The sequence below is a fragment of the Suricata suricatta genome, chromosome 7 (genome assembly GCF_006229205.1).
Source record: "Suricata suricatta isolate VVHF042 chromosome 7, meerkat_22Aug2017_6uvM2_HiC, whole genome shotgun sequence".
Lineage (NCBI taxonomy): Eukaryota > Metazoa > Chordata > Mammalia > Carnivora > Herpestidae > Suricata > Suricata suricatta.
In genome coordinates this window covers 24,819,870-24,847,556 of record NC_043706.1, presented here as the reverse complement: position 1 = coordinate 24,847,556, position 27,687 = coordinate 24,819,870, and the positions used below count along the sequence as shown (strand labels likewise).

General features: G+C 43.3%; 1 protein-coding gene and 1 pseudogene across 2 annotated transcripts in view; one reads left to right on the top strand and one right to left on the bottom strand.

Annotated features, from left to right (window-relative positions):
* Positions 1–14,227, top strand: part of LOC115296356 — a 33,110-nt pseudogene extending 18,883 nt beyond the window's left edge.
* The window catches only part of LOC115296570 (tubulin beta-2B chain), a 50,438-nt gene that overhangs the window by 20,639 nt on the left and 2,112 nt on the right, over positions 1–27,687 (bottom strand). Inside the window, exon 4 of one of the 2 annotated variants that reach the window (XM_029945036.1) lies at positions 27,228–27,687. This exon is cut by the window's right edge and continues 284 nt beyond it. The exons of the other annotated variant lie outside the window; for it this stretch is intronic. Within the exon in view, the coding sequence (XP_029800896.1) occupies positions 27,490–27,687 (198 nt within the window). The 3' untranslated portion in view covers positions 27,228–27,489. Of the gene's footprint in view, positions 1–27,227 lie in introns of those variants that run through there. 2 annotated transcript variants of the gene reach the window in all.

Genomic DNA, 27,687 nt, shown 5'->3' with positions numbered 1-27,687 from the left:
TTACTATTGTTTTGTGTAGTAAATACTATATTAACTATAGACGCCTAGACAAAGGTAATTGTTTTGCTGTAACAGAGTCTTGGCCAAAGGCCTGGGTGTGACTTGTATAGTGAAGACTTATTCTTATCCAAGGAGAGGTCTGGCCTTTGCTCTTGGTTCCTGGGAAGTGATTTCTAGGGCACTGGAATGTCTAATGGGAGCACCTCTATTTGCTTGAGGGCTTTGGCCATCAGACTATCTGTCAATGTGCTTTATGATAAGGGCTTTAATACTAGTTCAGATCTCCCGGGAACTGGAGACAGAAGGTATCAGCTCGACCTTGAGGAGGGGCTAGAGACTAAATGTTGGCTGTGTAAGGAGTATATGTCCCTGCTGGCAGAAGATAAAAGCCCCAATAAAAAATTCTGGACTCCACAGGCTCCAGTGAACTTCCAATGTGTGCTATTTGTACATATCCTGGGAATTAACATTGTCCTTGACTCCATGGGGACAAGATGACTGGAATCTCTACATTTGGACCCTTTAGGACTCTTCCCAAAGTGTCTCCTCTCTTGGCTGATTAAAAAAATTTTTTTTAACGTTTATTCGTTTTTTAGAGAGAGAGAGACAGAGAGACAGAGTGTGAGTGGGGGAGGGGCAGAGAGAGAGGGAAACATGGAATCAGAAGCAGGCTCCAGGCTCTGAACTATCAGCACAGAGGGGCTTGAAACCACGAACCATGAGATCATGACCTGAGCCGAAGGCAGACTTGGCTGATTTTATTCTATCTACCTTCTCCATAATAAACCATAACCATAAACATAACAGCTTTCGGTGAGTTTTGTGAATTCTGGCAAATTATTAAAACTGAGGGTGGTTCTGGGGGCCCCTTGAACTTGCACTTGTCAGAAGTGAGAGCAGTCTTCGAAGTGGACACTTTATGTCCTCTAAACCTTCATAGTTGGCCATACTCTACTCAGGGGATTAAATGAACTCCAGCCTTCTACTCAGCAATTAGAATGCAGGCAGCCAGGCAGATGAAGCCCGGTATTGGTAGGGATAATCTGGGCTATATGGTCATTTCAAGAAGAAAGACATAATAATGGTGTTTATATATGCTATCTTTTGCTGCATAAAAATTGACTCCCAAATTTTGTGAGTTCAAATGAGATATTTATTACTAATTATAGGCTTGGAGGGTGGCTGAGCGGCTTCGTTACAGGCCAGGTCATCTGGGATTTGATGTTCTAGGGTAGCTTCACTCACATGTCAGTCGGCCGGCAGGCTTGTTGGGCCAGTGAGGGACTCACTGTCATGTCTGGCAGTTGGCTTGATGTCAGCTGGAAAAGCCATGTGTCTATTGTCATGCATCAGGTTGATCATACTGGTTTATATGGTGGGAAGATGGTCCCCAGTGGCAGGAGAGGGCAAGCTCCAATCCACAAGGGCTTTTCCTACCCTTCCTCATATCACACTTGCTAATGTCCCATTGGCAAAAGCAAATCATGTAGCCAAACCCAGATTTAAGAGGTGAAGGAAAAGTCTCTACGTCTTGATTGGTGGAGTAACAAACTCACATGGTAAAGGAGAGTGCATCAGTCGGTTTCTCTAGAAACAGAACTAATAAAACCTGAAATCTGTAATGCTGGAAACTCAGGCAGGGTTTCTTGTGTGACACTTTGGAAGGGATTTGTCTCTGGGAAACCTCAGTTTTTGTTCTTAAGGCCTTCAACCATTGGATGAGGCTCATTCATCTTATAAAGGGTAATCTGTTAATAAAATGGTAAGTAAACTGGTTGCAAATCTGAGTCACATGTACAAAATACCTTCACTGCAACATCTAGACTATTGTTTGCCTAAACAGCTGGGTTCCATAGTTCAGCAAAGTTGACACACAAAATTTCACCATCACAAAGCAAATATTCAGTTAGCGTTCAATTTGTCCACCGTCACTGACACTTCCCCAAGGAAACAATAAGGCAGATTGCCCATAATTCATCCAGTGATCCTATGCTCATAAAGCTCTACTCATGGGCCCAGAGGTCCCAATAGTTTCTTAGTGTCTCTCTCTTAAAAATGAGCACACAGGGGCGCCTGGGTGGCTCAGTCTGTTAAGCAACCAATTATTTATTTATTTTTTTAATTTCTTTGGCTTGTAGAATTTCTTTTTTTAAATAATAGTTTATTGTCTAACTGGTTTCCATATAACACCCAGTGCTTCTCCCCACAAATACCCCCCTACATGACCATCACCCCCTTCCCCCATCCCCCTTCCCCTTCAGCCCTTGGGTTCATTTTCAGTATTCAATAGTCTCTCATGATTTGTGTCCCTCACTCCCCCAACTCTCTTTCCCCCTTCCCCTCCCCATGGCCCTCTGTTAGGTTTCTCCTGTTAGACCTATGAGTGAAAACATATGGTATCTGTCCTTCTCTGCCTGACTCTTGAGGTCCATCCACTTTGCTACAAATGGCCAGATTTCATTCTTTCTCATTGCCATATTGTACTCCATTGTGTATGTAAACCACATCTTCTCAATCCATTCATCAGATGATGGACATTTAGGCACTTTCCATGATTTGGCTATTGTAGAAAGTGCCGCTATGAACATTGGGGTGCATGAAGCAACTAATTCTTGATTTCAGCTCAGGTCATGATCTCATGGTTCATGAGCTTAAGCCCCATGTTGGACTCTGCGTTGAAAGCAAGGAACCTGCTTGGGATTCTCTCTCTTTGCTCCTCCGCTGCTTGTGTTCTCTCTCTGTCTCTCTCTCAAGAAAATAAAAGTAAATAAACTTTAAAAAATGAGAACACAACTAAAGATTACCAGATACTTGGAAAAAACTTCTATCATGAAAGACTGAGGCTCAAACTTTTAAAAGTTTCATGAATCTCCACACAGAGGGATGATAGTATATCCATCAAATAAGAACAGAATACATAGATAATAAAATTAAAGAATTGAGAAAAATGCTTAGAAATTAGAAATTTTAAGAGCATAATTGAAAACTCACTTGAGACACTGGAATATATAAGTCAAGCAAATCTAAAAAGTGTGGATGGATGGAAAACAGGAGAGAATTTGATGAAAAAATTAGAGGGCTAACCAGAGGCCCAACATCAGATGAATAGCAGTTCCACAGAGAAGCAATTGAGGAAAAAAAAAAAAAAAGAAACTGGGGAGAAATATGATCATATAAATATATGAAGAAAATGACGGAAGAATGTGAGATTCCAGATATAATTCTCAACGGTAGAGTCTATCACCTCCTTACAGTTTGAATGCATGATCCAGTTACTTGAAAATTATTTGTCAGGGCGCCTGGGTGGCTCAGTGGGTAAAATGTTCGACTTCGGCTCAGGTCATGATCTCACAGTTTGTGAGTTTGAGCCCCCCATCAGGCTCTGTGCTGACAGCTCAGAGCCTGGAGCCTGCTTTGGATTCTGTGTCTCCCTCTCTCTCTGCCCCTCCCCTGCTCATGCTCTGTCTCTCTCTCTCAAAAACAGATATTTAAAAAAAAAATTTCTTGTCTCCCACCAGTCCCTCGGGAAACAAACTTGGAGAGATTTGTACAAGAAGCATATTGGAGAACGGAAGGAGCAGGATTGGAGGAAATAAGGAGCTGAGTTGTGCAGTCCCAGGAGGTGCCCTAGAGCTCAGATGACTCTTCCGGAAGGTCCCAAATTGAAGCAAGGGGGCTAAACTTTCTTACCCTCCTCCCACTGACCAGTCCTTACATGCAACATGTCCCCGAGGGAGGGACCACGTGTGTGGGCAAGGCAGCTCTCTCGAAGAGAGGGGCTCAGTAGAGTTGAAGTAGAGTAGAGTAGAAGTTGGTGGTCCAGCTTCCAGGAGCCTCAGAGAATTCACTTCCTTGATTCAGTTGGAATCTTCTAGTTTTAACTACTTTGAAGTCCCTAATCTCTCACGGTCAGCAACCTCTACAGTGCTTTGCTTGAATGGTGGTCTGCCTACCGGGAGAGGGTGCTATGGGCAGCCTGCACCAGGAGGTGAGGAGGCCCAGCCCCAGCTGGGGTGCTAAGGGAAGGGCCATGGCTTGGCCGGGGGGTGGGATGTGAAGTCTTTCTAATTCTAAGGAGCAGCATCAAAAGGCCCATTGTTGTTGCTAGATCAGTACCATGGGTTTTATCAGTAATAATGCTGCCATTTTGCCATTGATAGTATGCCCAATTGCTCCACCCCTCTCTCATTTGGTCTGAATTCAGGCAGAGCAAAAAAAAAAAAGGGGGGGGTGGGGGAGTGCCCTTTATGAGGCTCTTCAACCCCCTACTACACAGCCCTGCAGGCTCAAAGAACATCTAAAACATTACATTCTCAAACTTTCAAATTGACAAAGGTGATAAACTAGAAGTATTTGCATTTCAAATGATCTTTCAATTTACAAAAGATCTACCACCTAACATAGATACTAAACTTTCTTATCAAGTGTTAAGTATCATTCCAGTTACAGAAATTGAATTAATGTCTCATTTGTTACCAAAATTGTTTCCGTATCAGATCTCTATCCCATTTATTTAGCGATGCCTATTCAGTGCGACATGTTTTGAGATGAATGGGAAGGAAGCGAGATCCACGGGCTCCTGTATTCTACAGTCAGCTCAGGCACTCACACACACACACACACACACACACACACACACACACACACATGCATGCACTTGCACACACGCACACATCAGGTAGAGATTATCTCCTCCTACTGCAGGAGGAAACTGTTCAGAGGGGTTAAGAAAATGGCCTGGCATCATGCAATGCCAGCAAAAAATTCAGCAGTTACATCTCCTGCCGCCTGACAGCACATTTTCTGGAGTTTCACATCCACAGTTGCCTAGGTAACCACCACACAGCCTCCAGGACTGTCTGCGTGAAAAGGGAGGAAGGGAGGAGGAGGAGCCGGCTACTCTTCCCTTCATTTCCTGCATCAACAACGCTGCAGCCCTTTGTCAGGGTGCTAATGTGGCGAAAACAGAAAGCCCAAAAGCCTGCCCATGGAATTACATTTCAAAGAGAGTTCTACTCACTGAAGGACCAGATACACTGAGAATCTTGCTTGCCAGAGCACTGAGCCTGTTTCTATTTTTATTCACCCTTAGGCTTTTTCCTTTTCTCTTGAGCTTTTTGTCCCTCCAGCAAGTTCTCTTTCCTAGTGGGCAAGAGTAGTGAATATTCCTTATTCAAGCCCGTGTCCTTGAGAAACGCCAGCATCTCTCCACCATGGGAAAAGAGCTCTGCAGAGTCCAGCCCATTCTCTGGACCCACAAGTGACCAGGACAAGAACCAGCGCTGGCAAATGTCTATGTCACCTGGCCCACTCATCTAGGCATGGAGTCTTTTTGAATTGTGTCATGTCCTGTCATGGTCATTGCAGATGGCCACTGGGACTTGAAGAGCTTTTTCCCGCTGCCCGGCTACAAGAAAGACAGGCTTAGGCTGAGAGATTGAATAAGCAAGGGGAGTGAGAGGTCACTTCTTCACCACCATCAGCAATTTGATTTTCATTGGTCCAAAGCATTCGCTTCACTAAGAAGCTAAAATGCACCTCGCTTTTATGAGCAACTGTCTTTTGACATAATTAATGAAATTTAAGTCATGGGTGTTGCTGCTTTAAGCCATTTTGTTTTAGCAGCACTGAGCTCAAAGAACAAGTTGGAAATGTCTATGGCAAGTCCTATTACATATGATCAACATCTTCACTTGCTGTTTGAAATATCAATGGACAGCTACTGCATGGCCACTGGTCAAGGTCAAGAGGCATCAGCCTGGCTGCAGGGCTAACCCACAGGGATGGGGAACAGTGGACTCACTTATAGGGGTGAAGGCATCAGCATCCAAGATCTGTGCTGCTGGGTGGAGGTGGCTGGCAAAGGCTCTGGCAGTCAGACACAGTCTCTGCCCCAAGTCAGACTTTTAGTTTGGGACAGGCAGGGGACAGGGTTGGGACATGGCTCAGTGCCCAGGCAGCAGGGCTGGCAGGAAGATGGGCTGAGCCACCATACAACCCTACGACGCAGTTGGCAGTTGGATATTAGGTGACTTTATTGAATTAATGAAAAATTTCTTGGGGTTAGTAATGGCCTTGTAGTTATGTAAGAGAGCGTCTTTGTCCTTAGGAGGGCTCTACTGAAACTTTTAAAGGTGAATTGTTATGATGTCTATAATCTACTTTCAAATAATTAAGAAAAAAGTGTGTATATATATTTATACACAAGCAAATGCCAGAAAATGGACAAAACATGAATAACTGTTCAAATTATAAGGAGATACAAGAGTTGACTATGCTATTCTTTCAGCTCGGTAGCTTTAAGTGATATTTCTTAAATAAGTTTTTCTTAAAGTTTTTTAAAAAGGGTTAATGATTAGTTCTAGGCCTGAAACATAAAACAAAATTTTTTATACAAGGTGGTGCTGTTAGTTAATGTTTTGCTGACTTCCTCTTTATAGATGCGGTGTAGTCCAGAAAGGATAGAATAAGGTAAAAGCGTTACCTTTAAATCCACCAGTTAAAACATGTGTTTTATAAAGCAGGCTGGTGGGTTCTATTTTTATCTGGTGTTTTCTTGTTCTCACATTTTCAATGCTTAATTGTTTTTCTCATTCAGAAGAACGCTTTATCTGACTACCCATCCTGTGGCAGGAAGTAGAAGGGGGTGCTGTCTGGAGATTAAACCACAAAAGTGGACGCAAGTCTTCCAGATCGCTGCCATGGTTCTGCCTTTATAGCCCTGAGGAAATAACTCGATCAACCAAAACACACAGAGCTGCCACACATCAGGCCACTGGCTCATAATCAGCAAGATCATTTTTTTAAAATTGGGCATTCCTGTTTTGATGTTTGTGCAAATATAACATGAGCACATGGCTAACATGGGTAAATGCATAAAAAAAAATCACATGATGATATCTATCTCCCTTCCTGGACTGTAATATCCTGAAGGGCAGGAATAGTGTCTCTGTTATTTATATTTGTGCCCCCATTGCCTAAAACCATAAATATTTTTTAATATTTATTTATTATTATTTTGAGAGAAAGAGAGCATGATCAGGGGAGGAGCAGAGAGGGAGGGAGACACAGAATTCAAACCAGGCTCCAGGCTCCTCGGGGCTTAAACCCATGCACCGTGAGATCATGACCTGAGCAGAAGTCGGACACTTAACCAAGTGAGTCACCCATACACCCCTATATTTCTTGAATAAACTAGTAAATGAGTAAATAAATTAATTTAAAAAGTAGAATAAAGAGATGTGATGATATTTGAGTTTCACAACAGCCAAGGACGTGAAAATCCATAACACAATTCTTCTTATGTTTTATCATGTTTGTAGACTAAATATAGCAGAGTGATGACCATTGTTTAATGACACAGCATGATAAACATGTAAAGTATCTGTATAGTCAGACAATGATTAAAGCTAATATTTAAAAAAGAAACTGCCGGCTGTGTTAGAGCAGTGGGGTTTCAGGGAAACTTCTTTATCCTGTGTACCACTTTTTAAAAAGTTGTTTTATTTACTTATTTTTGAGAAAGAGAGAGTGCAAGCAGGGAACAGGCAGAGAGAGAGAGGGAGACTCTCCAGCAGGGGCTGCACTGTCACTGCAGACCCGAACGTGAGGCTCGACCTGAGACACGAGATCATGACCTGGGCCGAAATCAAGAGTCAGTCAGACGCTTAGCCGACTGAGCCGCCCAGGTGCCCCTCACTTTGTTTTTAATCATCAGAGTAATTTACAAATGGGAACTATCCCTGCAGGCAAGCAAGCAGAAGCTATTTAATATATATAAGAAAATTGTACAACACGGAAAATCACTTGCCTGTCATGAGGAATGTAGATTCAAAGAAGTACATGATTATTTTTATTAGAATATTGGGAAAGAGAAGAGAGATTTGGGAAGTAACAAAATACTGAATCACACGGAGCCTAGTGCCCTGGCCTTGTTTCCAGAGGCTAGTCAACAGAGTTGATTAGAAGGCATAGCAGGGAAGTGTACATATAGAACAAACTGGAACTTCCATGATAAACAGGATCAACATACAAAACGGGCAGAAGGTCAACTTGAAATGGAGGATATAGCTCTTAAGTGGTCTGTTTGGTCCTTGACAAACTGTTAAGTCTACTCACTTTGAAGACAAAAGTAGGGGCACCAGGGTGGCTCAGTCAGTTGAGCATCTGACTCTTGATTTCAGCTCAGGTCATGATCCCAGGGTCATGGGATCGAGCCCAGCGTTGGCCTCTGTGCTGGGCATGGAGCCTGCTTGGAGTCATCTCTCTCTGTCTCCCTCACCCTCTGCCCTCCCTCATTCTCTCTCTCAAAAAAAAAAAAAAAAGGTAAAGTAGCAGCCCGAATTTTTGTGCCCCTAGGTTTGTCTGCAGATCCTAAACTATCACATTATTAACTCCACCGAATTCAAAAGTACTGTGGTGGATTCAAAAATTATGTCCCCAATAACATCTGAATCATGCTTTTCCTCACTGATAATTAAGAAATAGAAATATGGATGTCTGGGTGGTCAGTGGGTTAAGCATCTGACTCTTGACACTCAGGTCATGATCCCACAGTTTGTGAGTTAGAGCCCCGCATCAGGCTCTGCACTATCAGACCACCCCCCATCCTGCCCCTCCTGCACACACATTCTCTCTCAAAATAAATAAGTAAACTTTAAAAATTAAATAGAAATAAAATGATAGTGAGATATTTCTCTTCATTGGGTTGGCAAAATCTTGAATCTGATTGTCCATTGTTAGGAAATAAGAGTTTTTAGTACAAAAGCACAGGCAAGTTAAGCATTTTAAATTTTCCTTAAATTGATCTTAATTTCTATCTCAAGAGCTGCTATGCCTTTTGGCAGAAATGACAGCATCAGTGTAGTCAGTGTAGATCAATTCAGGAGACCCTCAGTCAGCTCGGGGTTTTTACCCTTCTCCCCTGCTCCCTGCTCCCCGAGGTTGGTTGTAAGCAGTAGGAAATAGATGCTGACACAGGGGCCTTACCAGAGAAGGGGTCCCCTTCACGGTCCCCCATCCATGCTCATGCACATTCAGCTACCCGGGTTCCCCTGCAGGCTGACATTCTAAAGTTCATGCTGACTTATCCTGCCGTGCACCGTTGTGATGGTTACTTTTATGTGTCATCCTGACAGGACCGTGGCTCAAATATTTGGCTAAACATCATTTCTGGGAGGGTGATTCTGGATGAGATTAGCATTTGAATCAGTAGACGGAGTAGAACAGATTGCTCTTCCCGGTGTGGGCAGGCATTATCCAATCCATTGGAGGCCTGAATTAGAATAAAGAGACGGAGGATGGGAAAAGTTGCCCTCTACCAGACTGTTGGGGCAGGGACATTCACCTTCTGCTCTCAGACTTGGACATACAATAACAGTTCTCTGGATTCTCGGGCCTTTGGACTCAGCCTGGAACCACCCCTGAATGTCCAGCTTGCAGAAACCAGACCACAGAACTTCTCTGTCTCCGTAATCATGTGAGCCAGTTTCTTATAATAAATGTCTTTATATATATCCTATTGGTTCTGTTTCTCTGGAGAATCGTGACTAATATACCCCTGGTCTAGATAATGAGGACTTTGGCTGCCTCCATTCTTCCCAGTGAAAACATAAAACTTTCTGAAGCTCTCTTGCAATGTTCTGGGGCCCCATGAGGCTCCCAGGGGCTGCCTCAGACCTCTCAGTCTGGACAGGCAACTTGATATTTCCATTCTCCTGCCGGCATATCAAACTGGTGGAAGGGAATGAGATTGGGTTTGATTTGCCATTTCCCACAATCCAAAATAGAGCCGGTATGCAGATTCCTGGCTTGAGAAACCACCTAGGAATTTATCACCAGGATTTTGGCTGCAAGGAACAGAAGATCCCACTGAAAATGAAAATAATAAGAAATGCATTATCCCATATAACAAAAATATTACAGCAGTAATTCCCAAAGCTTTCAGGGCCTCGGCACAGTCAAAAACATCCATTCCAAGTGCAGGCTAGACCAATGAACTTTAATCTGTAATAAAGCAGAAGTCAGCAGTTGTTTACAAAAAGTCTATTTCAAAGAAGTTTCTGTAAATAAAGTTTTATTGGAACACAACCATACTCATATGTTCACATATCATCAACGGCTGTTGTTGAGCTACAAGGCTGACTTCGGCAGCTGTAAGAGAAATTAAAGTTCATTCCCTTTTAGTTTCTATAATAGATTAATTATCTATTTAAACATTTTTAAATGTTTATTTATTTTTGAGAAAGAGACAGAGTTCAAGCAGGGGAGGGGCAGAGAGAGAGGGAGACACAGAATCTGAAGCAGGGTCCAGGCTCTGAGCTGTCAGCACAGAACCCTACGCAGTGCTTGAAGTCATGGACCACGAGATCATGACCTGAGCTGAAGTCAGACACTCAGCCAACTGAGCCACCTGGATGTCCCAATTATCTATTTAAATTAATAAAAAATACATATCTTATGATGTTCTCAATTTCAATTAATAATATGGTAAATATTGATAGCTATAACCCACATATATAAATGCTTGTTGGGATCTTCAATAATTGTTTTTCTTAAAAATTTTTAATGTTTATTTTTGAGTAAGAGAGAGACAGAGCACAAGCAGGGGAGGAAGAGAAAGAGAGAGACCCACACAGAATCCAAAGCAGGCTCCAGGCTCTGAGCTGTCAGCACAGACCCCCACGCAGGGCTCGAACTCACAGACTGTGAGATTATGACCTGAGCATTTGTTGGACACTCAACCGACTGAGCCACCCAGGAGCCCCTATTTACTTATTTTGGAGAGAGAGAGAGAGAGAGAGAGAGAGCAAGCGCACAAGCCGGGGAAGGACAGAGAGAGAAAGAGGGAGACAGAGAATCCAAAGCAAGCTCTGTGCCACCAATGGAGAGCTTGATGCGGGGCTCAAACTCATGACCTGAGCCAAAGTTGGATGTTCAACTGACTGAGCCACCCAAGCGCCCCGGGATCTTCAATAATCTGTTAAGATTGTAAAGGGGCCCTGAGATGGAAGTGTTTGAAAATGGCCAGTTGAAAGCTAGGACAGATTCAGGGTTGGTCATTCCCTGATGTTACCACAGACCTCGGTGTTTTCTAGAACTGTTATTCTCAACATCCTGTTGGCCTTCCCCTCAGATCGGCTTCCCTCGTGGGTGCTGCTGCAATGCTCTGTGGCATCAGTGTCTTCAGAGGCAGAAAAGGTACTATTTATTTTTGCCCAATTATTTTCTAAGAGCAAGGCAAACCTCCCTTAGAACCAGCGTACTATTTATTTTTTTAAACCACATAATAACCATCCATCTCCCCCAAAGCCTCATTAAAAAGAGTATATGGGAAATAAATTGATTCCAGACCAGTCATTGTGCCGTCAACAATGAGAGCACTGGACAGGATCTGAGAAACCACTGTTTTCAGTCCTTGGAAAACAGACACACCTTCTGAAAAAAAGAAAAACAAATGAGGTGAATCCTGCCATCCACTCGTGCTTTCTGCCTGAAGAACTTTCTCAAGGGTGCTACAGAGAGAAGGAATCCAGACAGAGCACAGAGTCTTGCTGAGCTGAGAAGACAGACAGATGTTTGGAACGCAGAGGGAGGTTGAGGTTGCAAAGCAACGCAAGGAAATAGCTCCATTAATCTGCATGGCCCCTTCTGGCTGAAGGCTAGCTCTGTGACACATAGGGGAGACTCCACAAGGCCAAGCAAAGAACAACCACCAGAGAAAAAAGCAACTATTTGGTAATTATGCTTGCATGGCACTGGAGACACCTGAGTTCTGATCAGCCACATGGAGATAGTTCAATGAGCACCCAGGATATTCAGTAGAAATCCCCGAAGGGTCACACCTGAGGAACAGAACTTAAGTAGCACTAAAGTAGAGGCGACTTCAGATTCACCCAACAGAGCTTAGAAACAAGCCTGGGAAGGACCCTGAGCATCTGCAAGTGCGTGAACTACCTGCAAGAAGGAAGCCCAGCACTCTTTCAAAGATGACAACAAAATCCAAATTCTAGAAAATGAAACATTTGCATTGTCCTCAATTTAATCGAAAGATAGTAGACATGAAAAGAAGTAGGAAAATGTGACCCATAATTCGGGGGTGGGGAGATCAAGCAATAGAAAGAGCCAGAAATGACAGATTTTTTAAATGTCAGTATCAGACAAGGATTTAAAAACAGCTTTTATGAAAATATTGAAGGATTTAAGTGGGAGGCGGAGCAAGGCCTGGGGAGGACGCGCTGGGCTGGGAGACCGGCTGGGAGCAGCTCTGACGAAGGTGCAGGAGCAGCAGGCCTGGCGGGCGGGTGGGCGGGGCCGCGGGGGGCCTGGGCGCTGTGCAGCTGACAAGCCGCTTTGTGCTGCAGGTGCACCTGTCCGCGTGTCGCTGCCTGGCCACCCCGGGATGCCTTCCACCAAGGCCTCTTTCTCTTCTGCTACCCAGAGTCGCCGGGCTAAGCCGGCTGTGAGTTTTTAGGAACTAGCTGCCCAGGAAAAAGGAATTTTACTCATATGAGCCACCTTATGAGGATCCTGCCCCCCAAGACCAGAGAATCCTTGTACCTCCAGCTGGAGTCTGGTACGCTCCTCTTCAGGGCTTGCGGCTCTCTGGGTCCCCAAACTGGCTCCGGATGTCCCACAGCACATATCTGCCGTCGGTGGCATCCAAATCTAGACCAGAGATGGGGACATAAGCAGGCGTGTACACAGATAACTCGAATAGTTGAGTTCCAGGTCCCACTTCTTTTTCCTGAAACAAAAGATGGCATTACACCTGAAGTTGTGGGAAAGGATGATGTTGCAGAGATCACAGGAAGTGTGGGTGAGTGCCTGAGAAAGAATTGGATTCCACAGCAAAATGTGAATTCCGAGAAGATAAAATTTTCCAGAAGTTTAAGCCTAGCATAGCTTTTGAATCAAGACAAGACTCTCAGAGATTGGCAGAAGTGTGGTCCCTAACTGGATTCCTGGTGAGAATATCCCTCAGGAAAAGATGGCCCCTGTAGTGCCGGGAGTGTTTGGATTTCAGGCCACGCCTCTAAGTAGCTCAGTTACATTAAGGCAGACATACTGGCAGGAGCTTGGACTCTGCCGCACTCTGGCCTCACTGGTGCTCAAAGCTGTAGACTGGGCTCTGGCTACACAGAAGAATTTGTGTGAAGCAAGATGTAACACACACTTTAAAGACTTCATTGCAAAGACCTTGCAGTTCTGTGTCTTGGACTTTATCCTAAGGAAATAATTATTCCAGAGACACAAATACAAAAATCTTATTTTAGGCATTGCTGACAACGTCCAACAGAAATGTCCAGTGACAGGGAATTAAATACATTTTGGTACACCCATGCAGTGCAAGGCTATGCAGTCTTAACAGAACAGACCTACACGGACACCAAATAAGATCTGGATCTAAACGGATCCATACCAAGATGCCATTATGAATGGTAGTCACAGTATGACCATATTTTCATCAAAATATTTGTACATGTATATGTGCACAGAAATAAATCTGGAAAGACATACATTAGGTGTGAACTCATTACTAATGGTGAGACCAAGTGAAATGATTTTTTTACTTTATGTACATGTTTTTCTATAATAAAAGTGGATAATAGTGGTTAATATGCCTAAATAAGGAAAAAGAAGTATTTGTTTTCCACTGTTGTTGGGGACTGCATTGGGGGGGGGAGGGCGGAGTTGAACAGGAATTGTGATTTTAAAAGAGGAGGAAGAAAATTAAACATTTTCAAAAACCCTTTTCTCATAAAAAAAAGAATGAATTTTTAGCAATCCAATGATGTATACTGAAATGATTACAACACTGTCAAGTTAGGAAAGATTAGCTATGCCAAGCATTAGGTGAAGCAAGCTAGAACTAGTTTTAAAAGGCGCAAAGCATTTGGATTCCTTTTGCATCATATTCAAAGTTGAGACATTTCTAGGGTAGGAGCAGATCGAAAGTTCCTGACCTGTTCTCGCTCTAAGTGGTAACATGCTTGGCGGTCGACATCAGGACCAAACCCTCCTGTCCTTTGCTTGCCTACTTCATATTCTCCTCAGCCGGCGCTGACAGGGTTTTTATTGATTCTGGCCTGACAGCTGGGCTGTAAAGTGTCACATAGCACGGATGACGCACATTCGCCCTAGAACGTTTTTCATTTCTCAGCAGTCTGTAGCCCAGCCCTTTGCCAGCTGCCGTGAGGCCAAAACTAATGACTTGGAAGCAGGTTGAGGTCCATGGGCATGGGGAAGTGATTGAGACTGTTCTTTACACTTAAAAAGCTTCAAGTTTAGCAGAGAGAGAGCAAGAGCAGAATTTCAATGTAAAATTGTCAGAACCAAGGAGGTGCAGAAAATCCACCTGCGGGTTCAAAAGAAAAACTCCCCAAAAGGATTAGGAGAGAGGAGCCACATCTGGAAATGGATGAGTGAGCAATGAATGCCTATGGGAAGAGGGAGCAGGTGCCAAAGGTCCAAACTGCTCAGCAGAATACTGTGGGGACAGGTGTACTGTACTGGGCAGGGCTCAACGTAGGGTAAGCTGTCCGTGAGAGGGTAAGTCTACTTTCAGCACGTACCAGAAGTGCCACGTTAGGGGGCTTGCACTTTATACTGTGTGGAAACAGAATTGTAAGAAGAGAAAGAACAAGGTCAGGCTTCATTTCATTTCTTTCTTTCTTTCTTCCTTTCTTTCTTTCTTTCTTTCTTTCTTTCTTTCTTTCTTTCTTTCTTTTCTCTCTCTCTCTCTCTCTCTCTCTCTCTCTCTCTTTCTTTCTTTTCATTTGAAAATGTATTACTGGGGCGCCTGGGTGGCTCAGGTGGTTAAGCATCCAACTTCAACTCAGGTCATGATCTCACGGCCAGAACTTCCATCATTTTCCTCAATAAAATTCAAACAACCATCGTTGAGTACAAAGGCTGTGATTATTTATCCATTTATGTATTGCTTTTCTTGATCGCCTGGACCCTGACACACTTTCTGATGGCAGAATTTGGCTCTTTGGCTTCAACCCCTACTTTTCCCAATGCAATTCCCTTTGCAGAAGAAGCACCTCCAAAAAGGTTGGCCTTCAGGGGTATGCCCAAATGCACTCACTTGTGCTGTTCATCATGCCACTTCTGATCTCGACGGTGGCCTCGGAGCTTCCTGGCATTACGAAGCCCCCAACACGAGCCCGTCCTGCTGGCACCACCAGCCTGAGCCAAAGAGCTGAGCCTCATACTTTGGGAGTGCCCACAATGAGGCTCATGTGTCCATGCCCTATCCTCACTCAGCTACCCTGTGTGTGTGTGTGTGTGTGTGTGAGTGTGGGTGGTGTCACCGTCCCTCCGCTCTCTGACCTGAGTACCAGCCATGTGTCCTGAGGACAGCTGGACAGAAGGCTTGCCTGGGAGGGCACTCTAAGAGACGACAGTCCTTCTGCACTGCCTTTAATGCTATCCATAGTCCTGACCACAATCAGTAATAATAGCAAATACAGTGTCTGGCTCTTGATTTCTGGTCAGGTCATGATCTCACAGTTTGCTTGGGATTCTCTCCCTCTCTCTCTGTGCCCCTCCCCCATTCAGACTCTCTGTCTCTCTCAAAATAAATAAGTGAACATTAAAAACAAAAACACTGCTATTTTAGCACTGGTCTAGGTACACAAATGCACTGTTCTAGATACTGCATTTGCATTTAACCATATAGAACAGCCATAATGACCATTCCTAGCTTACTGATGCAGAATCTAAAACCCAGAGAGGGTGAGTAACTTCCCCAAGTCACACAGCTTATAATCAGAACAATGCCTCATTATCATTTGGGCACCAGTGGCAGAACTGCTTGAGGCTCTATTGGACAGAACATTTAGCAAAAGAGCATTGCTCACTTATTATTGGACATATGAGCTAAAAGCTAGAGAAAGGAACTTGGGACTTAGTGAATGGCTTAAAAATGAGTTAAAACCCGGACATTTAAAGAATCTGGCTATCCATCTCATTGCGGGGTAGATATGTTCTCAGGAACCAAGGTGCCCCAACCAAGCCCCTGTAACTGAAGCATAATCAGTCCCAAACTCAGCCCATGCCTCTAGGACAAATAGATGCAGCTTACTGAAAGACGTAGTGATCATGAACAACCAATCTGCTGTGTGTGGGGAAGGCAGGAGAAAGAGGGCAAAGGTGGGGGCAGAAAACCAGGCCAAGGCCATGGAGCTGAAGGATTTGTTTAAGAGATTTGAAGCCCCAGAGAGAAATACGGATTGTCCAAAGGGGAAGTGTCTGCATGAGTGGCTGAGGGATAAAGGAATGAACGAATGGAAAGGCCAGGTAGCCCGAGGCCAGAGGTCCCACCTCAGGCCAAGCCCAGAAGTTAGAGAAAGACAGAAGCCAGTAATTAAAGGGACCGAGGGATCCATCTCATGTCCACTGTGGCCCAGATGACCCAGTTTCTCTGCTTGGTGCCCAGAGCAGACAAGGTGAAGTAAGGAAGATGGGGGAGAGGAGCCCAATGGACTGTGCCAGTGGAGCCAATCTGCAAGACAGTTGAGGTAGGACAAGAATCTTGCAGTTTAGAAGTCCTTTCTTCTAAGCTTTAGAGTTTCTAGTTTCTAATTCCTTCAATGAAGTTTCTAAGCTCATCCTACGGAAAAATCTTGCAGGGGCGCCTGGGTGGCTCAAGTTGGTTAAGCATCTAACTCTTGATTTTGGCTCAGGTCATGATCTCATAGTTTGTGGGTTTGAGCCCTGCAAGGGGGCTCCATGCTGACTGACAGTGTGGAGCCTGCTTGGTATTCTCTCTCTCTCTCTCTCTACCCTCCCCCACTCACATTTTCTGCCTCTCTCTAAATAAATAAGCTTTAAAAAAAGTAAACCTTTCTATAAAAAGGAACAACCTTGCAAAAGGGCTCCCCACCGGGTGAGGAATTGGGAGGTCAATGCACCCCTAGATTGCAGGAGGAGTGGTGACCTTGAAGTGACCTGCCTGAGGCCCGGGCACAGAATCTGGCCTGGGGAATGCAGCGCACCCAGAAGGCGAGGCATGTGGCGCAGCTGGGAAGGCTGCTCATCCCTTCTCTCCTGGACTCTGACTTCTCTTGCTCTTCCTCCTCTTTTAGTCAACAGCTTCAGGCTGTGTTTCTCCTGAACAGGTTCCCCTTTCTGGAAGGTCATTACTGGGGCTCATATAGAGAAGGCCTTCTGGAGTTCACATCCCTTTTTCTCCCACCTCCTGCCTGGCCTCCTCCTGCTTCTGAGCTTCTGGTTCTGTAAGAAGCAATAGCATCAGAGACTGAGGAAACCCTGCAGAAAATAACCACATCTTCTATGCCTTTTTAAAAAAATTCTAGTTGAAGCCTTGCATAATTGAGTTCAGGATTCAACACTAAAAAAAACCAAACCCATTCTTATGAATAGAAGTGAGACACACACATTGGTACTGTATCATGAAGATCTGCCCACAAAGACTGCTCTGGGTAAAAGCTGGGTAGATGGCACCCTGCCCTCTTCCTGTGCCAGCACACACATCAACCCATTGGCTCTATGAGAATGCCCAAACAAAGGGGCTTGATTGTGTGAAATGCCAGCCAAGGAGCCCGCCTGTGGGCTTACCCAGGTGATGGGGAGGTGCAGGGCTGGGAGTGAGCGCCACAGGTCAAGAAGGCAGGGATGCTCAGGACAGGTCCCCTCTTCCAGCAGAAGAACGGCAAGCTACAATCTGGTGTGCCTCCCACGAAGAGGAAGAGATAGGACCTACACCACGCAGCAGCCATACTGTCTTCCTCCCAGAGACCTGTCAGCATTGCTAGCAAATAAAACAATAAGACGAACAGGAGGCCAGGCTGAGGGTGACAAGAAGCATGCAGCTCTGCACGGAAGACAGTACTCATTATCTTGCTGCATTTTCTTTAATAACATAGCTTGGCTGTTTCAAGAGCTGCTGTTTAAATCAGTCCACCCTCCTAAAAGAATCCTGATTCCTATTATTATGCGGATCGCATTAGACCTTCTAGTTTGGGGGAATGTAAATGTTGCTTCTTTGTGAAAATTGCCCTGGCTTCAAACCAGTGTGAATTAGTTGCTGTCGTCTCTGTGTCTCCATGGCAACTTCACAGCATTTACTGCCGCCTGACTGTACTTAATTGTGCTTATATTTGCCTCCCTGACTGGCTTTGGAGACCAGAGTATGTTTATTCCTATTTGTAATTTTTAGCACAACATCATGCACACAGTGAGTACCCAACAAATACTTGTTGAAGTAAATGAGCAATGAAATAGAAACATGACAGTTGGACCTGCAAGACTTTAGAAAGGACTGGATTCTGGGTGATTTGGAAGATTGTGGAGGTGGGACCACAGGTTCGAATCTCCCTTGGCCATCCTTCCCCATCAAGCCTCTCCCATCAAAAAACAGACCAAGAAGCTTAACTAAATGAATGCTCAACCCGAAAAATCAAAATCCCTTTTCAGAACAAACCTGACCGTGAGTAAAATTTGCTGGAAGGAGATCCCGTGATACGGAGGGTAGGATTAGTAACAGGCAAGGAAAAGAAGATCCCAGTAAAAATGAAGGAGAGGGAGCTTTGTAGCAGATACCCAAAGTGGGCGGTTTCTGAAGCCAACAGAAGGGGGCGCTACAGAGCCATGTGCCCCTTAAAAGTCCTTGGGCCTTCCTCTTACTCCTAAACAATAAAGCTCATTTCACTTAAAAATGGACAACAGAAAAGGATCATGATCAAATCCATACTAAATTATTAATAAAATAAAGAAAAATCAGGAGTAATTTCTTTATGAATGATGAAAGTATGCCAGAAAGACAACAGGTACAAACTAGTGAAAACTATCACCTCAAATTTCAAAATTGTTAAAAAAAAGAAGGAAAAGTCAAGCAAAGGAGAACATATATAAAAGGAAACAATACATTAAAATTAGAAAAACTGAAATGAGATTCTTGGAGCAAATAAATATTTGTAAATAACTGAAAGAACAGAGAAAGGTAAAAATAAAGAAAATATTACAAATCAAGTCCAAATTAGAAGGAATACAAGAGCAAATAAACAGGATGGATACTAAGAGAATTACTAGATAGAAAGAAAGAAAACACATTTTAAAAATTTATTTATTTTGAGAGAAAGAGAGAGAGAGCTGGGGAGCGGCAGAGGGTGGGAGGAGAGGGAGAATCTCAAGCAGGTGCTGCACTGACAGTGCAGACCCCAGTGCAGGGCTAGAACTCATGAACAATGAGATCATGACCTGAGCCGGAATCAAGAGCTGGACGCCCAACTGACGAGCCACCCAGGTGCCCCAAATACACATTAAAAAGAAATTTAATGTTTATTTATTTTTGAGAAAGAGACAGACAGAATATGAGCTGGAGAGGGGCATAGAGACAGAGAGAGAGAGGGAGAGGGAGACACAGAATTAGAAGCAAGATCCAGGCTCTGAACTGTCAGCACAGCGCCCAACATGGAGCTCGAACCCACAAACCTTGAGATCATGACCTGAGCAGAAGTCAGACGCTTATCCAACTGAGTCACCCAGGTGGCCCCCCCAAACACATCTTAATCAAAAGAAAATGAAGAGAGGAATTCTGCTTTTGGCTAGGATGGAGTAATAGATGTTAGATATATCTTCCTGACCACAATAACTAAAATATGGGCAAAACCTATGAAACAATGTTTCTCAGGACGTTGGACAACAAGCAATGCTTGCCAGGAGGGAGGAACTTCCCCAGAGAACTCAGAGGTCCTCCGCAGTCTTGGGCTGAGAATTGACATGCACATACAAAATTGGAGATTACTCGAGAATAGGGAAGGACAACTGGAAGGCATAAACAAACCATTCCTTGAGCTCGCAGAGGGCTAGGAACGATCGGTGTTCCTGGGAGCTGGAATGGAGAGGCCGCCTGCGTGTTGCCATGAGTGGGGCTAAATTACCCCGAGACCTCAGAGCACCCCGGACCTGCCCTCGTGAAGCTTAGAGGCAAGCTTCGAAAAGATCCGACTTATTCCAAGTATGTCAACTATTCTTAAATAACAAATTTTTTTTTAAACAAGGAAAGAAAGAGATTATCTTAATAAAAGCAGCTAGGCATAATAAAGCATTACATACAGGGAAACAAAGTTGATAATGACTAGTGACCGCTCATACAGCACAAGTCAGGGGACAATAGAATGGCATCTTTAAACTTTATTTTTAATTTTTTAAAATATTTATTCATTATTGAGAGACAGAGAAAGACAGAGCAGGAGGAGGGGAGGGGAAGAGAGAGAGGGAGACACAGAATCTGAAGCAGGCTTCAGGTTCTGAGCTGTCAGCACAGAGCCCGACATGGGGCCCAGTGTGGGACTTGAACCCATAAATCACATCATTACCTGAGCTGAAGTCTGAATGAGCCACCCAGCCTGAGCTGAAGTCTGAATGAGCCACCTAGGCGCCCCTAGAATGGCATCTTTAAAGTGTTGGCAGAAAACACATCATCTATGTAAAATTCTATATCCAGCAAAAATATCTGTCAAAAATGAGGCAGAATGAAAACTTTTTCAGCCAAAAAAGGCTGAGAGATTCTTGCCAGGAGATCAGCGATACAAAAAAATGCGAAAGGAAGTTTTTCAGGTAGAAGAAAATGTGATTCAACCCAAACAAATGAAGAGAGATGAATTGGTAAATGTGTGGATAAATATGTTTTCTTTAGTTTTTAGTGTCTTATAATGATCACTGCTTGAAGCGAAGCAGTGACGGTGTAGAGTGGGGTTTCCAAATATGTGAAAATAAGATATGGCTACAAAGCACAGAAAACAGAAAGGCCAAATGGAAGCATCTGCTGGAAGGATCTCACCCTCTGTGTGAAAAGAGGCAGTGCTTTGAAGGCGGATGATGGTAAGTTAAAGATTTATCTCATAAACCCTAGAGGGGCGCCTGGGTGGCTCAGTTCGTTAAGCCACCAACTTCTACTCAGGTCATGCTTTCAAAGTTTGTGCATTCGAGTCCCATGTTGGATTCTGTGCTGACAGCTCAGAGCCTGGAGCCTGTTTTGTATTCTGTGTCTCCCTCTCTCTCTGTCCCTCCATGCTTATTCTCTCTTTCTTTCAAAAAATAAACATTAAAAAAAAAACCTAGAGTAACCACTAAAAACATACACACAACGAAACCAATAGTGGAGATAAAAATGGAATAAAAAAACCCACTCATAATAGAGAACCAATGAACCATAGTCAAAATTGAAGTTGAAAATGTTAGGACTGGAGTTAGGACTGCTCCTAGGACTTGGCTTTTATTATACAGAATGCAAAGAATATGCCACAGGAGGTATCAGATAAAGAAAGTTTTCTGAGAAAAAGTGGAACCTTAGTATAACTGAAGAGCATTTGGGGAAGAGACGAAAAACAGGACGTTCTTGGGAGGGAGGATGGTATCTGCAATGGTGAAGGTTGGAGAAGAGGAAGTGTGGCATTTTTAGTTGGAGAAATTAATAAAAGAAAGCATTTGTGCAGAATATTGGAAACTGAAGGGAGGTAAAGAGGTTTGCCAGATGGTCTGATTCTTTGAATTTAGACTTGAGCTGGTCAGCAAGATGGAGCTTCTGGATATTTGCTTATGTGTGAATCAGGCGTGCATCCTCAGCTGCCGCTCTGAATATCCCTTTTTAAGTGGCTATAATCACTGTTTTGGGTGTTGTGTTGCAAATATCATGCACTTTGGAGTCAGAAATCCCTGGGGTTTATATCCAGATCCTCCACGTAAGAGCTGAATGATTTGGTACAAGTTGCTTAATCTAGGCCTGAATTCTTTTAGAAACTGTCAGTTTCCTAAAAGGTGAGATTGTCATACATGCCTCCCCCCTCCCCGTCCACCTCAAAGGAGGACACATGACACAGGTAATTGATCAGTGTCCATTTTCCTTTCCCACATTACTGATTCAGGGGCGGGCACACAACATAGTTCTGACCTTCTTCTTTTCTCTGGGTCTCTAGCAACAGGGTGGAATGAACTTAAAGGCGCCACTATGTGTGGAAAGCCTGCCAAAGAATGAAGCCAAACCAGAATGCAGAGGCAAGAGAGTAATAAAGGAGAATGTTCTGATAACACATTAGAGGCTCCAGATGTAATCATGGCGGAACTTGAAAGATCTGCCCTTGGACTTTTTGATTATGTGAGTCCATAATTTCCCAAACTCACCTTTTCAAAAGCAATTTTCAAATTATCTTGGACACAGTCATAAACCCATAAACTATATAGCATTTCTGTAGGATGAAATGAGATCAATGTATAACCAACAATTCACATTCGATTAATATTGATGATTATCATGTCTTATCACTATATATGCTGTAATGACATTTAAACCTCTGAACAAGTAGATATTAAGAATTCGGTGTTATAGGAGAATTGGGGGATATAGCTTGTTAAGGTCCCAAAGTTAATAAATGACATAATTGAGATATCTCCCCATTCTACACTATAGTCTCTGCAATAACCTTCCTAACACATAGTAGACACTTGGTAAATGTTGATTCCCTCCCTCTTTCCTGTAAATGAGGTCCAAAAATCTTGCCTAACTACCTAGAGATTTAAAGGAAAGCAGAGTCTGGAAATTTGCTTCTCTAGTTCTGGCTCACTTAGGCAAAGTTCGCTCGTCAGAGCATTAACTTTGAACGATCTTTCCTACTAACGCTGGACTCCTCCTGTCGACCTCTGCGAGTTCGTCCCTCTCAGCTGATCTCCGAGTCCCAGCTACTTCTGGATGTGGTTATCTCAGATTCCCTGGCATGGGCTGGCCCTCTAGCCCTTTGACTTGCATTAGTCACTGACGCCTACCAGTATCTTCCTGAGCAGGTGTGGCCCATGTGGCCCCACAGCTGCTCATTCTTGGTGTGTTCTCTGGTGCCTGCTCCTCCCACCCGATCCACCAAAGTAGCTTTGATTCCTTCTCCTCAGTGATCAAGTTTGCAAGTCACAGTGAAATATATTCATGAAAGAAAAATCCCATTGCTTTGACCTATAAATGTTCATGATCAGCACAACCTACTACTATGAACATTTCACAATATGTCATTGAAAGGACTCTCTCTAGAAGTCATGGATGTGTGCTGTCATCAGTTGACCACAAGTTAGAAATGCTGAAAAGTCAGTGAACATTTTGATTTAGAAATTTGATTCTAAATTTTCTAAATCTTCTAATCCTGAAGAAGAGACATCTTCTTTCAGCAGCACCTGGGTGGCCCAGTTGGTTAAGCATCTGAGTCTTGATCTCAGCTCAGGTTTGATCTCAGGGTCATGAGTTCAAGCCCCATGCTGGGCTCCACACTGGGTGTGAAGCCTACTTTAGAAAAGAAAAGAAATGGAAGAGATCTTCTTTCAGTCTTCAGCTGTTTTGGAAAATGAGCACTTTTACCATGAAGCCCTTTGCAAACTTATGTCTACAGAGAGCACTGGAAGAGGAGCTGAGAGACCTGGGTTAATGTCACTTCTTGGCCCCTTTTTAATTACGGGAGAAACTGGCAGTCTCCCATCCCGTGTTCATTCTCCACTTCCTCCTTCCTACCCGAACCCTAAATGCTTGGACAGGTAATGTGCCCACCTAAAAGCTTATTTTGTACAGCCTTCCCTGCAAAAAAGGTTGGCCAATGTAATGGAAGAAGTCTTTGGGGGGACTATAGACATTATCTTTAAGGTGGCTTATTTAGCTAGAAGGTACCTTTTTTCCCTCCCTCTTTCTTCTCTTCTTTCCTTAGATCTCTATAGTCTCCTCCATTCTTCGAACTCTACAATATTAAGACTCTATATGGGTGCACAAACACAAAAGCCCAAGACATTCCTGATCTCCATTTTGTCTTGGCCTTCTGGGCAAATTCAAAAGCATTTACACCCTTGAGTGGAAGTCAAAATGATTATGAGCATAGAGTTACACATGACCCAACAATTCCACCCCTAGGTATAAATTCGGGAGAAACGCAGACACACACACACACACACACACACACACACACACACACGTACATGACTATTCATAGCAGCATTATTATTTTATTTATTTTTTAAGTTTATTTGTTTATTTTGATAGAGAAAGCGAGCAGGGGAGGGGCAGGGAGAGAGGGAGAGAAAGAATCCCAGGGAGCTTTCACACTGTCGCGTGAAGCCCGACATGGGACTTGAACCCTTAAACAAACGAGCCACCCAGACACCCTAGCAGCATTATTCTTAATAGTTAAAAAGTGGAAACAACCTAAGTGTCCACCAATTGATGAACTGATAAACAAAATGTGGCATATCCATGCAATGGGATAACATTCATCCGTAAACAGGGATGAGGCACTGACACATGCTACAACATGGATGACCCTTGGAAACATGCGAAGTGAAAAAAAACAAACATAAAACCCCATGTTGTATGAGTCCATTTACATGAGATGTCCAAAATAAGCAAATCCGTATGAAATGCCCAGAATAAGCAAATCCATAGTGATCAGTAGTTGCCAGGAGCTAGAGGAAGAAGGGAGAGGGAGGGGCTGCCCATGGGCACGGGGCTTGTTTTTTGGTCGATGAAAATCCTCTACAATTACATAAGGGTAATAGTTCACAACCCTCTGAATATACTAAAATGCACTGACTTCTATTCTTTTGCATGTGAATTTTATGGCTTGTAAATTCTCAGTTAAAAGGAAAGGAAAATTTGACTATGAAACATTTTGAGTGAAATAAACTGCACCCAAATAGGCTTCTCTGGGTATGTGTTGGCAAGATGCCTGAAGAAAAACATGAGGAATAGGGAAGGTAGGGGAAAAAAGCTTCTAAGAAACAAAGGTATGAGTGGGCCAGTTTTCAAGTACATAGCTCAACTTTGAGGTGCATTTAGAAAAGCGTGACCACACAATAGGATCTCTCTTAAACACTGGGAAGAAGTCAGTATTACAGTAGTTGTCAAGAAGCTTTGTCTAGTACATAAGTCACATCTTAACTACTAAAATGAGGATGCGTAGAAGGTGGCACTCCAATGTGCTACTTCCTACTCATTAACTTCCTACTCGTTTTCACAATAACCATCCGCCCATAGAACATTCTTGCCACCATGATCACACTGGAACATTGTTTCTGTGGTGTTCTAGAACCAGGAAATTCAGCACCATCAATCACTAGAGACAAAAGCCCTTCAGCATTCCAGCTGTGCCCAGTCCATCCATGAAGGTTGGGTTGCATTGGGATTTTTTTTCTGGAAGCCAAGAAATTTCTCTTTCCCTTCTTCATGTGGCCTTGTATAAAACAGGGGCTGTAGAGAGAACACTGAGTCCAAGATCTGATTTGTATAAAAAAGTTCAGTGACCTTAGACAAGAGTCACTGAGCTTCAATCTCTTCCCTTCCAAAATAAAGAGTCAAGCTAGATGATCTCTTAAGGTTACTTTTGGTTCAAATTTCAGTTAATTTAACACACTTGTGACAAAATAGGAACTCTAACATAAGCTAAAATCATCTCTGGGGCTAATGTAGAGGGGAAGGCAAATGTGGAACATTTGTGGCTTCTGTTCCTTCTCAGACTCTTGGGAAGACCTCGAGGTAACTCCACCTTTTCCTCCCTTAACCCAACCTTTGAATCCAGCATCACATTCCAGCGGGTCTTAGAATTTGGATACTGTGTCTGCCTAAAAGTGAATATCCTCTTGGTGGCATATCAGGGAGCAATAGAACATTTCCTTTGTTGGGGGTTGAACACACACACACACACAAACACAAACACACACACTCACCAGGACACTTATAATATGCCAAGAAGCACCTGGCAGTGATCCCTGTCTTCTCCAAAGTCACTGATCATGTGTCTGACAGGATGTGGGCAAGCCATGGCCAAGGATCCAGGCGGTCCTGGCAGCGGACCCGAGATTCAGGGCATTTAAAACCAATGCTCTCCTTCAATTAGGTTGTTGGAAGCTTTACATCGGCTCAGCAGGAATGGCACCAGCCAGTTCACTGTTAAGTATAGAGTACGGGAAGCAGAAGTCACTGACTCTGACCACTTGACCCTACTCATCACTAGGTCTAGTTATATATTTATAATATATAATATTTGTAAAGTAAACTGTAGCTCTTTTCCATTTTGGGGACCGTTTTCACGCCATTTAGAATGACACTGCTCACATTTTTCTTTGAAACTGTTTTCATGTATACCTCAGTCTCTTTAATATGGAAATTCTTTATCCACCACTCATTTTTTTTCTCCTCCTCCTCCTTCTTTTAAAAAACACTTATTTGGAATAGAAGCAAGTATAATGAAATAAATACAGGATCAGATTTAAAGTAACATTTTTTTCCAATTTTGCATTTGTTTAAAAATCAGAAAAATTATAGCTCTAACGGCTGTATGTTTTTTTCTTTCTAGGAGGGTATTTACATAAATTTTGTACCTTTGTTTATAACTTACTCTCTACTTCTCTTCCCCAAATGAGAAACTGACTGGCCCAAACTAAGGCAGAGCATGACACAATTTGGCAGAAAATTTCCAGAGAAATTTATGGGTAAGTTATTCTCATACACACTATGACATATGCACAAAATTATTCACTGTGGCACTGTACTATAGGAAAAGAGTGTGAACAACCTACGTGTCCATTGGTAGAGAAGAAGTGATTGAATAAACTATGGCACAATACTATGTATCCATTTAAAGAAGGGGAGCTCTCCATATTTTGAAGATACACTGTTTGGTGAAGAAGAGTCAGCAGAACAATGTTCCTATCATAAAGTGTATGAAGAAAGAAAAAAAGGAATAATCTGCTTAGGTTTGAAAATATATGGAATAATTCTGCAAGGATGCAGGAAAGATAACAATGATAAGAAAGATTGCCCTCCAGGGAGGAAACATGTAGCTAGAAACACAGGAGGAAGAGACTTATTCCCACTTTCTATCCTTTAGAATTTTGTGCTGTCTGCAGATAGTAACTGTTAAAAAATTTTTTTTGGTAAAGGAAGTAAAGACACAGTAGGATTTCTATATAAAAGTACACTTAGTCTGCTTTCAAGTAGGCACCCTTTCAACTAGTAAAATATTTAAAGGCATTTACAAATTCAGATTGATGTCATATCTTCCATTGGGTATGACTGTGGTTGGTTCAATTTTGCCATACCCTTGGTAAATTCATTTTCACCATTTCCCTCCCTTTGCTAAAGGAAGAAGTGAATAGATATGTATCCTGAAAGTTACATTCAAAATGGCAATAAAGAACTCAATAAAGAGAAGAAGGAGGCAGAAGAGAGGACACCATTAGGACACAAATGTTTATGTGATTTTAGCCATTACAACAGTAGTTCAGAAATATCTCAAATGTTACACTGATGTCATCAATATTACAAAAAGAAAAGAAATCAAATGACAGGCAACAGTGAAGAGCACCAGAGATGCCGCGCACACACCTAGAGAAGACCATGCTTCTTTCCTTCGACTGCCACGAGATTTTTCACCACTAAGCCCCCCTCCCCCGTGCTTTTCCTTCTCAGCTTTCCCTAACCTGCTTTACATTGAGAGCTTAAGCCTCATCCTCGCCCTCCTCCTCCTCGAACTCGCCCTGTTCGTCGGCCGTGGCGTCCTGGTACTGCTGGTACTCGGACACCAGGTCGTTCATGTTGCTCTCGGCCTCGGTGAACTCCATCTCATCCATGCCCTCGCCCGTGTACCAGTGCAGGAAGGCCTTGCGCCGGAACATGGCCGTGAACTGCTCCGAGAT